General features: G+C 37.2%; 1 protein-coding gene across 6 annotated transcripts in view; it reads right to left on the reverse strand.

The window, feature by feature from the left end:
* Window positions 1-1,871: 1,871 nt before the first annotated feature.
* Window positions 1,872-16,264, reverse strand: part of LOC106961826 (SWI/SNF-related matrix-associated actin-dependent regulator of chromatin subfamily D member 3-like) — a 42,317-nt gene continuing 27,924 nt past the window's right edge. For 2 of the 6 annotated variants that reach the window (XM_015055873.1, XM_015055870.1), the window contains exons 2-7: window positions 13,049-13,278; window positions 9,509-9,598; window positions 5,522-5,564; window positions 3,315-3,437; window positions 3,062-3,187; window positions 1,874-2,272 (exon numbers count right to left, since the gene is read on the reverse strand). In XM_015055873.1, the coding sequence (XP_014911359.1) occupies window positions 2,087-2,272; window positions 3,062-3,187; window positions 3,315-3,437; window positions 5,522-5,564; window positions 9,509-9,598; window positions 13,049-13,269 (789 nt within the window). In that variant the 5' untranslated portion in view covers window positions 13,270-13,278 and the 3' untranslated portion in view covers window positions 1,874-2,086. Of the gene's footprint in view, window positions 2,273-3,061; window positions 3,188-3,314; window positions 3,438-5,521; window positions 5,565-9,508; window positions 9,599-13,048; window positions 13,279-16,264 lie in introns of all 6 variants that reach the window. The other 4 variants (XM_015055871.1, XM_015055872.1, XM_015055875.1 and 1 more) reach the window with 4 other exon arrangements.

Here is a 16,264-nt window from a genome sequence, read left to right on the forward strand (position 1 = left end):
TTAATTTTACATGATACTGCCCATTTTATAGTTGTTTCTGGTTAATTTTAACTGGTCCTCTGTTCAGTATCTAACCAGGTTCATAGTGATGCTCTGTTTTGCTTTTTGGTTTCAACAAATAACTAAAACACACACAAAAAGACTCCTAAACTTTCTTTCACATAACAAAAAAACCTGTTTAAAATGGATCTTCAGGTACTTTATCAAGGATCTTACCCCCTGCTCCAACATCTCTCTGCCTGGATTTCTCACCATACAGCCAGACAAAGATTTACAGAGGAGCAGCAAAAGCAAATGAGGTGGATTAGCAATGCTTATTGTTTCTCTGAGCTGTTAGGTTGTCATGACAGCCATGAGACAATCAAACAGCAACAGTCTTCAGTCAGAGGCCTCTTTAGGCTCGTTGCAACACTGACTGCTACAGGAGATCCTTCCTGCCACAACGTCACAACATCACCATCCACAACAACTCTTTGAAGACATTTAATTTCCGTTTGAAATAAATCAGGTACTTTTGAATTAAATCTATTTAAATTTCTTACAAAGAAACTGCCACAAAAGTGACAATTTGTTCCTATTTCTTTAAAAAAAAAAGGAAAAGTAACAAAGATAACTGAAAAAATGGATGTAGATGATAAACAAAACATAAACTGCAAGATTTTCCCCAGATTTTCCTTTCAGACAAGATAAAACTGCAGTAATTCATCAGTTTTCAGAACTAAAACAGCCACTGGGAATCTCCAGTTATCTCAATGTTCCAGATTAAAAATTTGAGAAAAGCAGCAAAAATCCCCCTGAAACATTTAAAGACCAGGAGAACTTTAAACGCTACAAAACCTCTGCACACCGTTGTATGATTAACGTGTTGCTCATCTGTTGGCATCAGTGAAGTGAGACTCTAAACCGTTTCTCTTCATTCAGCTTTCATCAAACAACATGTCCTTTGTTTCACATTCATAATAAGTGACGTGAAACAATAATAAGCCGTGGTTTTAAGGGGCTGTAATGAGCTGAACTACTTGGTCTCGGGCCGACCACCTCTTCGCTCTACTTTCAGTTAAGACGTGAGAGTTGTGTCAGTTTTCCCGAGTTTATTCTTGGCGAGAAGCTGAGCGAATCCGAGACGTAACATGAAGTCGTTACATTGTGACTCATTTAAAGTAAAACAGTTTCTCACCAGATCTGGTGACTTCTTCTAAAGGACAAGTAAAATATCTGGAAATGCTGAGTTTTAGTTCAACAACAATAGCGCAGATTGTGCTAAATCCGGTTGATTGGGTCTGCTGAGGTTTGGTCAGATGTTATTATTTTTATAGAGAAATAAAAAGGCAAAAGCTTTGGCAGCGAAGAGCAAGCTGCTTTTCACAAATCTTTTATTTTTTCAGCTACACTTCAGGGTTGAATTGTTTGGCTAAAGGGCAGATTTTTCCAGATTTTTTTGTTATCTTTTCTTGACAGTTTTGTTAAAAATGTAAAAACTTTAAGAGAACAAGAACAAGGGACTATGGCTGTTGCTAAATTGATTTTATTGATTAATTTAAATTTTGGTTTTTGTAGGTTTAATTTTTGGATTGTTTTTACAGCAATTAACTCTGGGTGACATCAGCGCACCGAAGAATGTTTTGCAGTTTCTATTTATTTACACTTTGAATGCAGGTAAATATGACTGAATATTAGGGACAAGATTTTGCAGTTTTTTAAAGGATAAAGTCATATGACAAAAGCAAAATAATACCAGAATAAAGTCTTAATATTACCAGAATAAAGTCATATTATCAGGAGAATAGAGTAGTAATTTTATGATAACTGCAACACAAAAAAAATAACAAAAAGAGTCTCATTAAAATCACTTTTTTCTAGTGAAATTACACAATTCGTTCTGTAAATTTTCTGACAATATTCTTGTAATTAAACCAAAAGTCTTGTAGCCTGGCCCTAATAATTTGTCGTACAAATTACAAAAGGGATGGTTGGGATAAAAGCCACTTTTTGAAAATTTCTAATTTATTTTTTGGAAAAGAAAGAGAGAAAAGAAAAAACGATTGAAATCATAAATCGGATCTGGTATGAAAAAAAATCAGATTTTTTACTTTTCGGTCAAATTGTTCTGGCCTTTATGAGACCACATGCTGTGTGACCTTCCTGTTTGTGCATTAAAGTCGCAGTGTGTGCCGACCTCGACCAGGTGGTTGTCCGGACCGTACAGCTCTTTGTCCAGCTCGATCACCAAGCTCTTAAAAAAGGAAGAAAACTTCTTCTTCTGCTTCCCCGGCTGCAGAACAGACAGACAAAAACAGTCATTTCATGTCGAGGATCTCATCAATTCTCCCATCGCATCATTACTTCAGATAAACCACAAAGAGTGAAAGTAACACGGTAATCGTTCTCATGGTTCACTTCCTTCGAGATTCACTGAAAATATTTGTGGGTTTTGAAAGCTTTCCCCTGTTATGAATGTCAGATCTTATGGCACAAAACAAATCATTTTGCCTTTTCTCACCATTTAGTCATGTTATTCTCTCAGCCAACACATTACAGTACATCAATAAAGAACGTGACTGAAAGCCCAGGAGAGCTCTGGGTTTAATTACAAGCCTTAATAAAGAGTACGCATCCATTTAACTTGCAAAATAAAAACACAACTTTCAAACAGGGCTGGGCAATAAGTAGACGTTACTGATTAAATCAAATTTTTGTTTTTAAAGATTAAATAAAAAAAAAAAAATCTGCATCTTTTTATTCACCGGTGCTAAAGGCGACCATCTTGTTTTACAGTTTTTTTCTCATAACTACACAAAAATTTGTTTAGCCAATACAACTCACAAGAGGTATGATTGAAAATATCTTACGTCATTTGTAATTTATTTTTTAGAAAATAAGGTGAGATAAATTGAAATTAAAATTTGTTCTAGTATGAAAAAAATGGGGGATTTTATTTTTAAGCTTCATCGCCCAGCTCTACTTTCAACCTGCCAATATTCTGTAGAAAAAAAATCTTAATATGCAAATAATAATTAACTATAAACAGCAAAACAGTTTGGGAGCATAAAACAAAACTTACATCATCCAGCAGCTTTCCCTCTACCCTCAGCTCCCATGATGCAATGCTGCCATCCGAGTCATCAGCGTCAGGTCGAGCTGGGTTGAACGTGTTGGAAATATAGAGCCTTAGTTTACGCTTTTGCTGCTGACACAAGGGCAAAATCAGGAGCACAGTTTAGTATGGAATAATAATCACAAATAAAAATGGAGGTGCTGTATAATGGCTGAAAAACCACTAAAAAGTTTTTTAAAAAAGGGTTATTTTTATTTACCTTCATTGGTCTCTTCAGAGCTTCCTGGATGTCGACGCGTTTACGCATAATGGTTTGGTCCAGTTTGCGCTCGAAAGCCAGTAGATCCATGTAGGCCTGAGATTCAGGTACCAGTTCCCGGATCTGCTCAGGAGGATGAGAACGCCGTGTTATGAAATTTGAATAAAATAACCTTCACTTACTTAATTATAAAGTAAAAAAATTCTTCAAATGTGTAATTATTGTGAAAATTATTAAGAAGACAAGCTGCCTTTTTGGGGTTCAATTCAAATTTAAAAATACTTCATTGATCCCAAAGAGAAATTAAATACATGATGGTTACCAGATCGAACAAAATCCATTAAATAATGCTAAAAAAAATATTTTATTCCTCTTTATTACTAAAGAAGAGCAGAATGAGATGCAAGCTAAACTAGCTAAGAACTAAAAAAGGCCTATGTTGGTAAAATCAAATATAAACCTAATCCAGTTTGTATTTTCTTTATTTTTTATGCTGTAGCATCTTATTGTTCTCATATGTTAAGGAACAAGACTGGCCATTGTATAATATTTATAATCAAATATGACCAATATTAACACAATCAAGATGGGCCACTTATGTTTAGGTCCTCTTCCTCAAATTTCTTCTACAGACTCAATCTTATGTTAGCCAACTATCCAAAAATGCTAAAATAAAATGTTTCTGGTTTGATGCCATCATAGCAAAACAGTATATTTCGAAGAAAACACAACATACCAACAGTTAAACATAAAGGAGACGCTGTGGTAGGCTGGGATCTCAATATTTTGCTTAAATTGGAGTAAATATTCATTCTGATTTCAAGAAAAATCCTAAAGGAAAATGTACGCCCTCCTGTTTGTGATGTTAAACTTAGAGCACTTTGGGTCAATGATCACAATAAACAAATAAATATACAGTTTTCTTTTTAGTTTGATGGATTTTATGTTGTTTTTGGGCTGAAAACTTGTCAAATCTGGCAACCATGATGTTAGTTTGGATAACTTTTTCCCCTTGATAAATAAAACCATTAATAAAAAAATCTGCTTTTTGAATTTATTTAGGTCATCTTTGTTTGATATGTGATGTTATTATCATAGCATATATATATTTTTCTCAACATTCATTTCATTAGAGGCAGATTTTTTGGGAGTTGGGCGGGTTTTATCTTGTTTTTATGTTGGAAGCTCTCAGATCTGGCAACCTTGACGTTTGTTTGGATAGCTTTTTTCCTTCATAAATGAAATACTTTTTAAAAAAACACCTTTTTGTATTTACTTGGGTTATCTTTGTTTGATATGCCAATTTATTTGATGATCTCAAACTCTTCAACAAAACAGAAGAAACATGTAAGCAGCCCGATACCTTTTCACTCTGGGTATAAATGAGATTCCTTGCAGTAGTGACATGAACTGAAGGTGAATAAAATACTCGACTAACTTAGAGCCACAGCTCTAGCTGTCGTTAATGGGTCGCTCAGCAGCGTCAAGCAGGGGATCAGAATGAGATGCAGACAAATAGCCAGAACTCAAGCGTTACCATACTGATGAAAGTCGTCCCAGCATCACGGGCTGCTGCTGCTCGCCGAACTGTGCACACACACTCCTCCAGCTCCCTGTCCTCCCTCCCTGCTGCTGCTACTTTCATGTTTTCCTGCCTTCATTGTTCCCTCTCATTCCTTCTCTATCTGCCTGGGCTGAGACGGCGAGCTGGTGGAGGAGTCTGGCAGACATTCCCCAGGCCTGACTCATTGTCAGTGCCGCCCCATGCCATGCCACGCTAGCTGTTATCTCTGTCTGGGTGATGTCAGAGGGGGTAAGGCTGGAGTCCAGCTGCAGCTTCAGCGGACAGGACTTACAAATCTGCACCTCCAACGGTCCACTCTCACCTGTGGGAACATGAGTCATCTGCTGCCTCTTTCACTTTTTCATGTGTTTGCATCTAAGCCTGACAATTACAGAGTAAATCAACGAGCAGCCATCCAAATAACAGGATAAAACCCATGAAGAAAACTTCTCATCACTCCGCCCGTCCTCTCCCTTCCCATTTTGGGAAATAACAAATAATGATCCAGCCGTCAGCACCTTCCAAGAATCCCATGGCATCAAAAAGCGATAAGGGTTTTTTTCTTCTTCTTTGCACAGAGGAGATAAAAAAGACAGACAGAAAAAAACAACAGAACAACAAAGGTAAATATATGCAGCCTCACCCTTTGCGGAAGAATCTTGTCTGCCATTTTCCTTCTCTTAGCACTAGAGACAGGGAGAGAAAGACAGAGAGAAAGAGGAAAAAGAGAGCATGTTACTATGGTGACTGATAGCGTAGCACCCAGGCCATCTGCTAAAATGCTGGGCCATATCCAGCACCCCAGCATCCCAGCTGTGTGTGTGTGTGTGTGTGTGCGTGCTCTTGTGTTTGTGTGCTCACTGAAAATGCAGCCGTCCACCTGGGGAGCGAGAACCTCTAACAGCCCAGAAAGTGTCACATCACACATCTCTCACCTGAAACGTTTCACCGCAACTCACACAGACAGATGCACAAACACACTGCAGAATCAGCGACGGGATGTGTGTTCGAAAGAAGCTTTTTAGGAATGCAGAGTCTCCGCTGTGTGCATGTGTGCTCATTGATTCATGATTTTTTTTTTTTTTTTTAACCTACTAAGGAAGACAAAAAACTGATGCTTGTAAGATAAAAAAAAATCACACTACAGTTTCCTTTGCTTGCTAAATTAAACATCTGTGGGCACCTTGATATATGCAGCGGCTCATGCAAGTCATCTGTGTCTGCAAAAAGACAGCGTCTAAAAACAACTAGCTAGTGCTACACTGCAAAAAACAACAAATTAGAATAACTCATCTCAAGATGATCTAAACTTATCGTTCTCATTGCAGACATAACCTTTCTTTCAGCATGCTGCATCCTACGTACAGTGCCTCATAAAAATACCCGGAGCCTTTGACCTTTTGCAATTTCTGTCAACTTCAATGTTTCCTATTCAGACAGAAATTAGTGCATAACTGTGAAGTGGAGGGAAAATCTTGTGTGTTTTTCAGAAATCTGACCTTGTTAAATAAAAACTAATACAACCTATTGTAAAGGAAAATAGTCCATCTCTTTTTAATGTAAACTCAGCTGTTCTATGAAGGTTTGCTACAGATATTAGATAATAAGCAGCATCATGAGAACCAGCACAGATCCAGGTAGAAGGTTCTGGAGAAGTTCAAACCAGCCTTCGGTTAGAATAAAACAAGCTTGAACAATTATCTGAAAATGGAACGAGTTCGGCAAAAGTGGCCGTCCATCTAAACCAAGAGTCTGCAAGACGCATGTGACTCTTTGAATCTTCCACGATGGCTCCTAATAGTTTTACCTAGAAAATAAAATAGAATGGGGTAATGTTCTTAAGTATGGTTCTAATAACAAGTACAGGTTTTTTATTTGGTTTTTACTATTTTGACATTGAATTTCTACAACAGAAGACAGAAGAAAATGTATTTATCCTCTTTTTTTCGTCTTTTTTAACACATGCTTACATTTTTCTTCATCTAAAAACCTAAAAAATTGAAATAAAAGTGATTCTTTAAAGCTTACCCATTATGCAAAATTCACTTTTTGCGTGTTTTATGGTTCCATTTGAGTCTTTACTGCTTCTAAAAACCACCTAGCTGTTTTCAATGTGCTTTTCTATCTAGAAACTCAGTGGCTTCAAAAACCTCAATATTGATGAGACACAATCAACGGGTACTGCGACGTTACCTAGCAACCCCAGCGAAGTCCAGTCTATCACCTAGCAACCAAAGCAGAACTCCAGTACATTTAATCAGCTGGTTTTACCGCTGTACAATGGCCGCTGGAAAAAACAAGTGTTTTGTTGTTGATTAGCCATTCAGAAACAACTTGCTTCATTCTTGTTGGTTGTGCAGGAGGATCTACTAATGCTTTTCAAAGAAGTACGGTTGTATAATTGCACATCTGTTTGCAGCTGTTTTCACGTACGAGTGTAAACGTTGAGTTGGAAGGCGTGGCCAGTAGCAGCTTATTTCGATTTAAAGTGTCAGAGGGCCTAAAACATCTCATTCTGAAAGAAGCTCAATGTAATGCAACATTTGTGGCTTTTAAGGGATCAGATCACAGATCTGATAAGTCAGACAATCAGGAAAGTATTCAAGAGGCTCTTCTAACACAAAAAACCTGCAGTGATGGCAAAAGCAAATTAAATCTTTAATTTTTAAGTTTAAAGCATGACGGCACGACATCATGACAATATCATGATGTCGAATTAGCAAATCTACCGTTTGCCTTCAATAAGCAATAATGTATAAAGTATTACACCATATCATGATTTATTTAAGAGTTAATATCCAAATATGTAGAAGCAGTGAGTAATAAATCCACAGAGAAACAAACCTGACCTGATTAAAAGCAGCTCATAGGAACTGCTGATTATATGCAATAAAGATATTGAGAAACTTCAACAACAACTTGTTAGCTGGCTTTTATAAATGTCAAATTTAGAAAAAGAAAAAAAGGCTGAACTTTTGTTTGGTCATTGTTGCTAAATTTTGATTTTACAAACTATTTTCCAAAAATCAATAGTAGTTCTTTATGCAGTTCTGCACAAAGAACGCAAAAGAAAAAGTCTCCTTTCTTCAGCAGCATGCAGGAGATCAACGCATCACTGACAGCACAGGCTTGAAAGAGATGGAAAATGTCAAATAAATGCATTTATTTTATATAGTGCATTTGTGCCCCGCTCTTAACGTTACCCTGGGCAACCGCCCATATCAATAACCAGCAATATGGGCTACTGACATAATGTAATAGATCAACTATTGATTTTAAAAGTTTTAGAACACATTCAATTTACTTTAAAAAGATCTTTAATAATATATATTGAGACCTAACCTATTTGTGAGCAAGCTTTAATGTTAAAAGTTTTATAAAACCATTTAATTCTACTTAAATGGTAGAATTACCATTTAAGTAATTCTGCTTTTCTAATTTGTCTAATTTTGTTCCCACATATTTCTGTTCCTCGCCATATTGATCAGGGACTCGAACTTTACGCCAAGTAAGATTCAATGTAGTAGAAGTAAGAAATACTGCCACCTGCAGGTGGAAGTAAGCACTCTCGATCATTTCTGAGGAAAATTTCCTACAAGCTCACGATTGATTATGTATTAGTGCAAAAAATCTGTTGATTTTGTGTGAATTTCCATGGATTTTCAAGAAACTGGAGGGACTGACTACACAACGTACCACACCAAAAATTTACTAAGTATGACATATTGCATACCGTTTACAACGATGGCGTATTACAACCATTGTAGTTTGGAGAATTTTTTTTTTGAAAATTTCTGCCAAAAAACTCAGAAATTAATTACAGATATTTTCTAGAAAAAACAAGGAAAGTCTGAAAAGTAAAAAAACTGCTAAAAAAAAAAACCCTAAAATTTTGAGGAAAAAACTGAGTTTCAAAAGTCCTTTTTTTTTTTTTTGCTTTTCAAACTTAGAAATTTCTCATTTTTTACACAAAAAATTCTGATATTAATCTAAAAATTAAGAAAAAAATCTAGCAAATTTGCAACTTGGAACTCAGGTGTTTTTTTTAAGTTTTTTTTTTCTCAAAAATGTCAGAGATTAATTTAAACATTTTTTTTTCTAGCAAATTTTCGACCCTGAAATTTTCTTGTTTTTCTAGAAAATTTCGAAGAGTTGTTGGCATAAATTTACTCATCCTTTGTTCTATTTACAGCGGCTCTAATACGCCATTACTCTTACACAGCGCCAACATTTTCTTTTTTTCTTGCAGTGCAGAATTTGTTTTATTTTTTGTCAGAGAGGACTGCAGCACTTTGTGAACCAGTAGTTCTATCAGCATGCCAAATACTGCAACAAACCCACTGCAGGGAGGATTAAATCATCCACAGGGGAATAAAAAAGAAAACACAAACAATTTGCTAGTTTACACTGTCTGAAAAATACTTTGCAATAGGAGTCTGGTCCCCTTCATGCCATGCTCCAGGCCAAAGCATGCACTACTTCAGTCCAGAGAGGGGTCCCCTCTCAACTTGCATATGTTTGGCCAGACTAGTTCATTCAGGGGGGTTGCTGGGCTCAGGTAAGAGGCTAAAAAAGGCCAGAGTCATCAAAAGAAAGACAAGGGGCATGCAGCAGCAGAATAAACTCCTACTTTGATCCAAGCGTGGGATCTGATTGGGGCTCTCTCATGTCCATCTGCCTCGCCGGCATCTCGCTGGCTCCGGGAAATCCAACTGGCTTCCTATGAATTGGTGAGGATTCGAAGGTTGTCCGATTAGTGTTATGGCGAGAAACATATTTACTCAGAGCGGGGAAACACCTGTCGGCTCCTTTTTTTTTTTCTTTCTATCTTTAACATAAGTGTGTGTTGGACGTGTGTGAAGTTCAAGGGTCTGTTAGTAGGTGCAAACTCTACGACTGGGACAAGGCCAGGCTGTGATGGGAGAGGAACTGTGTCCATGCTCGTGCAGCGGAGGAGGATCTGGGAGGCTTCTTGCTCATCCGAGGGACACGCTCATTCAACAGAGTTTCTCAGAGAACCAAAACAATCATGCTTCACACACAGAGACAGACAATACACTGATATATGAGATCACAGGGTGGATTCGAACTTGAGCGGAAATCTTCCCTCTGGTTCAGCTCATAACTTGTTGTGATGAACATGTGGTGCAGATGAGCACATCATGCATACTTTAACAGAAAGAGGAACCAACAGCTGTGGAAAAATATAAACGCTTCTGTTTAACTCGGTGCTTTGTGCAAACATGAATGGCTGGTTTGAAATTGTACCATCTAAATGAAGAACATTAAGGTAAAAACACAACATTTCTTGGACTTAAATATAGTTGAAATATGTCCTGAAGTTACATTTTCATGGAGAAATGCATCCAGCGTCCTTATTCGATATACAACTGAAACAATTAATCGTAATTAATCGATTATTGACATCATCGCTAACTAATTTAGTAATCAATTAATTATCAACTGGAATATAAAGACTCAAATAAAGACCATTTGCTAAAAGAACAAAACACTCAAAGCAGCAATAGAGCAAAGACCGTAAAAATGTTATGTACCGATTTTCTCAAATTCTAAGCGCCTATTGCTTTCCAATTATTAATCAGTTAATCAAAAAAAATTATCATCAGGTTAGCCCTACTCTGTATTATAGTTGCAGATATTTTCTCTAACACATTATCCTTGAGAACAAAATGTTCAATTTAGGGTTACAACTAATGATTCACTGAGTAGTTGAGTAATTTATCAATCATCATGACGATTAATTGATTAATCAGGTAAAAAACTTTGGTACATTCTGCAGATATAACTATGCCACCTTTTTAAATTTTAAATGCTAAATGTACATATTTTGTACAGTTTTGACTTCCTGCTGAGTATGCTATTCTTTCAGCAAAGTTTTTTGTCTGTATACTCTGCTAACAATTAATCAATTGTGAAATTAGTTGGTGATTCTTTCAATAATTGATTAATCACAATTAATATGATTAATCGTTTCACCATAGTTCAGTTGCTACAGCATATGTGCACCCATTAAGAATTAATTTGTGTTATTCACGTCATCTGTCAGTGATGATAATCTTTGTATTGATCGTGGCCAAAATAATGATCGGTAATACTCTCATGTTTAATGGAGAAAAGTTTGACAAAGGCTGAGTTGTTTTGCCAAAGGGACAAGACGTTTATTTGGAGTTAAGGTGAGGCTCTGAAATCTAATAACGCTGTAAACCACAGAGACAGAAAATCAATTTAAGGTAAACCCGTTCAATTTAAATCAAAGCACCAAATTTCCAGACAAGTATTTACACAACAAAGCCAGCCGGGGTAAAAAATAAAAATGCTTCCATCAGCAGCAACTTCGGTTATAGCTCAGACCCAGAGGGCTCAGTGACATTGCAAACACAGGTGGTCCGCCCTCAGCTGGCAGCAGCGGAGGTGGAGCGCCAACCTGTTTGCCAGCAGAAGAACGCTGTCTAAGAGACAAAGACACCTGGACGGGTCACATTGGCGCATTGATCAGACGCTCGGCAGCCAGACATTCTGCTCTGGGGGTTCAGTAACATTTCCTCTAAAATGTTCGACAAGCCTGCTTAATTGTGAGTGGATCAATCGAGCTGCAGATAGTGAGAGAATGAAACGGAGAGGTGTGCGTATTGATTGTCTTTCTAATGACCACACCTGACACACTGCTGTGTGTCAGGTGTGTGTGTTTAGGCAACTGGGATACAGATGTTCAGGTGTTAGACGAATTAAACCCTGCAGATGCAGAGAGCTTTGTGTGGACCGCCTCAATGTGAAGGAAAACTGGGATCCAAAGAAGAAAAAATCCTTTTTGAGACATAAAGTTCAATCGCTCGTGCACAGCAGGACACAGAAGAACAAAGCAGTGAGCAAGAAAACAGAGGCAAGATAATAATAAGAAGAGGGAGAGAGCCGATGAGCGAGTGCGAGAAGTGGAAACAAAGACTGAAATGGATGCTGAGACGAGGCGGACAAAAACCCATGGTTTCACATCTCATCAAGTTGATTTTTATGCTCCAAGTTTTTACAAAAATCATGGCGTGAATAATTGCAAATACTAAAAATAACCAGGGCTGCTTTTTGATTTCTCTATCATTCATGCTTTTCTTCCAGATGCAGAGACTTTCTCCAGCAATCTGTGTTTTTATAACCACTCAAATATCAAAACTTTTAGGACACTACTTCTACTTTTTATAGTTTTTAAAATATTTAACTTTTTTTCACATGAAAATGGAGTAGAGATTAAAAGACCTTTTGCTCTTTGAAAGAGATGGAAAAGCTATTGATTGAAAGCTCATTTCTTTAAGGCAAAGATTATTGAGCAAAGAAGGGTTCTTTATAAATTAAAAAAATTAATCATGACAACATGGTGTCTTCAGTCAGATGCTTTTTCAGCAATGTTGTAGTACAGACTGCTACAGGAGATCATTCCTTATAGCCATCAGCATCTACAAGGACTCTGAAAAAAAGTTATAGTATGAGTTGCAACAAGATTTAATTTCACTGTAGGAAAAATAAAGTACCATTTCACATGTTTGTGCACAATTCATATCAGATATTTTAATGCTTAAACTCAAATTTTTGGGAATCTTGGTTAGGCAAAGTTTCCTTAATGATGACTGTTACTAATTCTAGTCAGACAAATTACTGTGATCTGAGGCATTCAGGAAAAAAAACATTATTCATGCCAAACGTCATCGTTTGAGAAGTTTCAAAAGAAATCAGCGACTGCAATCAGTGGTTGCCAGGAGCTGCAACAGGGAAACAAAAAGTAAAACAGAAAGCGGAAACAGCAATTCACCAGGGATTTTCATGCTAAAAAGAGACAAAAAGTCAGGAGGAAGAACTTCAAAACAGCCAATAACAGCAGAGGAAACTGTAAATAAATAATTATTATTACATTAATCAGATTTTTGTCATTTTTAAAGAGGTATAACTAAATATTAAAGCTACATTTTTGATCTTCTAGTAAATAATCAGTTTCCAGGAAGTTTCCTGATGGATTAATGTCATAAGATAATTCCTTCAGAATGAATTTCCAGTGAAACCATAGCTATTGTTGCCTTTAAAACCACACAGAAGCAGACAAAAGGTATGGTATGGTATGCAAGCCATGCAGCTCGATTTAAATCTGCACTGATTTCAGACTCACTTCCTGGCGCGGTTCTGCACGGCCTGCTGCTGCTGCTGCTGCTGCTGTTGCTGCTGCTGTTGCTGCTGCTGCTGGACCTGCTGGGACGGGGCGGGCCGCTTACGACTTGGCTCCATCACTGGGGAGGGCAGGCCGGGCCGCACTGCCGGACTCCCTCCATACGGGGGGCCAGGGGGCCCCATGGGGGCTCCTTGGTGGGGCATCCTCGCTCCAGATGGCATGCCAGGACGCTGAATGGGGGGGGAATGCAAAACGAAGAGGTCAAACAAGTGATATTATCTTTAGTGTTTATAATTTATTAAAATAACATCAGTAATGAGTTGGGCTGGGCGAACCGGCTGACTGATATGCGTTTCATAGCAGTCGATATCAATAATTTTATGTTTTTTTTTTGTTTTAAATATCTAAAATTCAGCCAAACTGGTGGAGTGACCTTTCCTCTTTGTTTTATTCACTTCACGTTGCTGTGTGTTTTTTTAAACAGTTATGAGGCACAGTGGCAAAACCTTAAACTGCTGCTGTGCAAGTTACTCAACAGGGTGTTGCTAGGTAACTACAGAATGAGTGAGTTGCTAGGCAACCAAAGAGTGAGTGAGTTAGTTGATTCCACCAACCTAGCTTAGCTGGCTGTGAGAGGCTGAACAGCGAAAAATTTTCCTTTGCCTACATCTCCCAGAATGCTTTGCGGTTCTGAGTCACAGTAAAATTATTGAAAATGTATCTATTGATATTGACCACGTGTCTATTACAATACATATTATTGACTTATTGTCCAGTCATACTAAAGAGTTACCAAACAACACTGCAAAAACATAAAAACTTAGAAAGTATTTTTGTCTAGTTTCTTGTGCAGATATTTCAGTACACATGAAATAAGACAAAACTGACTTATAGCAAGTAACTTTTCAGGAAAATATAGGAGCTTGTTTTCGTTCAATAATTCCTTAATATTGATGAAAAAAGTTTCATTGACAGATTATTTCACTTAAAATATTATTTCCAGGCTATAAGAAAAATAATCTGCCAGTAGAACTAGTAAGTAATTTATTCTTGTGTCATTTCCTTGTTAGGTCAGTTATACTTAGTTTCTGCAGTCAGTTGGTTTGTTAACTGTTTTTTTTTTTTTTTTTTTTGTCAAAGTCCATTTTGTTTCTCTGAACCCTTTTTTATGAGATCCAGTTTTTTTTGTAAATATATTCTTTTGGATTTTAACTCAGTTCATCGTATTCTTAATAAAACACATTGACTTCCGTGGTTGTATTGTGGCAAAATTTGAGAAGTTAACGGGGTACAGATACTTTTGCAAGGTGCTTTTAAACCATATAATGTAACTGGGGAAATATGCCGTCAACCGAGTTCAATGACAAACGACAGAGGAAAAAAAAAAAAAACAGCAGTGATTTGTCTTGTTTGTTTCTTTAGAGATAAAACAATACCAGAAACAAGAGGAACTGCACTGAGACCTTCGTTTTCGTCTCGATCTTTTGATCTCTCACAACACAAATACGGAACTAAAACTGTAATCTAAAATCGCTTTCAACCCTCCAAACATCTCCCTAATAATGCAAACAGTCTCCCACGTTGACTTCCTGACGGCGGGGGACAGCTGGGTCTCTCACCTGTTCCTGTCATTCTCATGGCAACAGCTGCCCCCCGCCTTGGTTTATTGTCTGAAACCAAAGCACTGTTTGCATGAAATAAAGCAAGTATCTACCCAGAGCACAGACCTCCGGCTGTTTCTGTTCAACTACAACAGATTGAGCCCGCAATGTCCAACCCTATCCAATTAAACTGTTTTTCACTCCAACTTGGAGCACGAGATAAACTGGGAGACCCATTTATGACAACGGCTGAAAGACCCATCATGCGTTTTATATCAGTCGATATCGATAATTATTGATTAGCTTTTTGTTGTAAATATGTGAAATGTCACCAAACTGGTGACATAAACTTTTGGGTTTTATCCAATTTTCATTCCACGCTCTTTTATATTTTTAAGCAACTATAAGGCACAATGACGGAAGCTTAAACTGCTACTGCGCAAGTTAATCAACAGGTTGTTGCTCGGTAACCAAAGAATGAGTGAGTTGCTAGGTAACCAAAGAATGAGTGAGTTAGTTGATGCCACCATCAAACCATTGCTAGTTGAGCAGCTAAAGAGTTTTCTCTGCCTACATCTCCCATAATGCTGTGCGGTTCTGGATCAAAATTCAGTGGATATTATATCAGATATAGTATTATTGATATTGATCATGTGTCTATCACAATATATACTGTTATTGATTTATTGTCCAAGCCCTATTTATGGCTAAGCTTAACCTTCTGATTTATAGCTGATTTTATGTCTTAGTATTTTTTACATCGTTCTGCCTTCATGATGCCATCTACTTTGTGAAGTGCACCAGTCCTTCCTGCAGCAACACACACACACACACACACACACACACACACACACACACACACACACACACACACACACACACACACACACGACGCTTCCACCCTCATACTTCACAGTTGGGATGATGGGAAGAAAAACGCTTCCCTCTATATTTCTTTAGATTTAATAATTGTCATTTTGTTTACAAAATTAAATTTTACTTTCATTTGACTGCAGAACATACCTCCAAAAACAGAGTATTTGTTCCTCAGTTTATTTACAAAATGTAACTGAGATTTTTATTTCACTTTTAGCATAGTTTGACACCGTCTTACCAGCTTTCATCAGTCTCTTCAAGGTCATTTTTCACACAATTCATACCAAAGATGTTGATCTCTGAGATAGTGTTTATACTTCAGGCAACTGAAAATTGGTCGATTTTCACACAAGAAAGCAGTGTAATTGACTTGATTAAAACTTTTAATCGAGTTAATTGCAGGATCTGTAATTAATCACATTTTACCGAAAACAACTAATGGCAACAAAATAGGAAACATTTTCAAAGCAAAACCCCTTTCTGCTGCTAAATAACTAACTATATAGACATACAAGATCAACAACAAATATATTAATTGTTTTAAATTTCTTATTTAGCCATCATATTGATGGCTAAAGTACAATTATACCCATTCAGCACAACATAGTCCATTGATTGGAGGACAGGAAAATGCTACTGCTTGGAACATGAATGAGATTAAGTACTGCCCAGTGAGAGACCAATTAGCAGTGGAAACATTTCCCTGAATACACTGGACCATAAAATTGCGTACCGAACC

The sequence above is a fragment of the Poecilia latipinna genome, unplaced genomic scaffold, assembly GCF_001443285.1.
Source record: "Poecilia latipinna isolate Pla-1442-1.1 unplaced genomic scaffold, P_latipinna-1.0 Scaffold1339, whole genome shotgun sequence".
Lineage (NCBI taxonomy): Eukaryota > Metazoa > Chordata > Actinopteri > Cyprinodontiformes > Poeciliidae > Poecilia > Poecilia latipinna.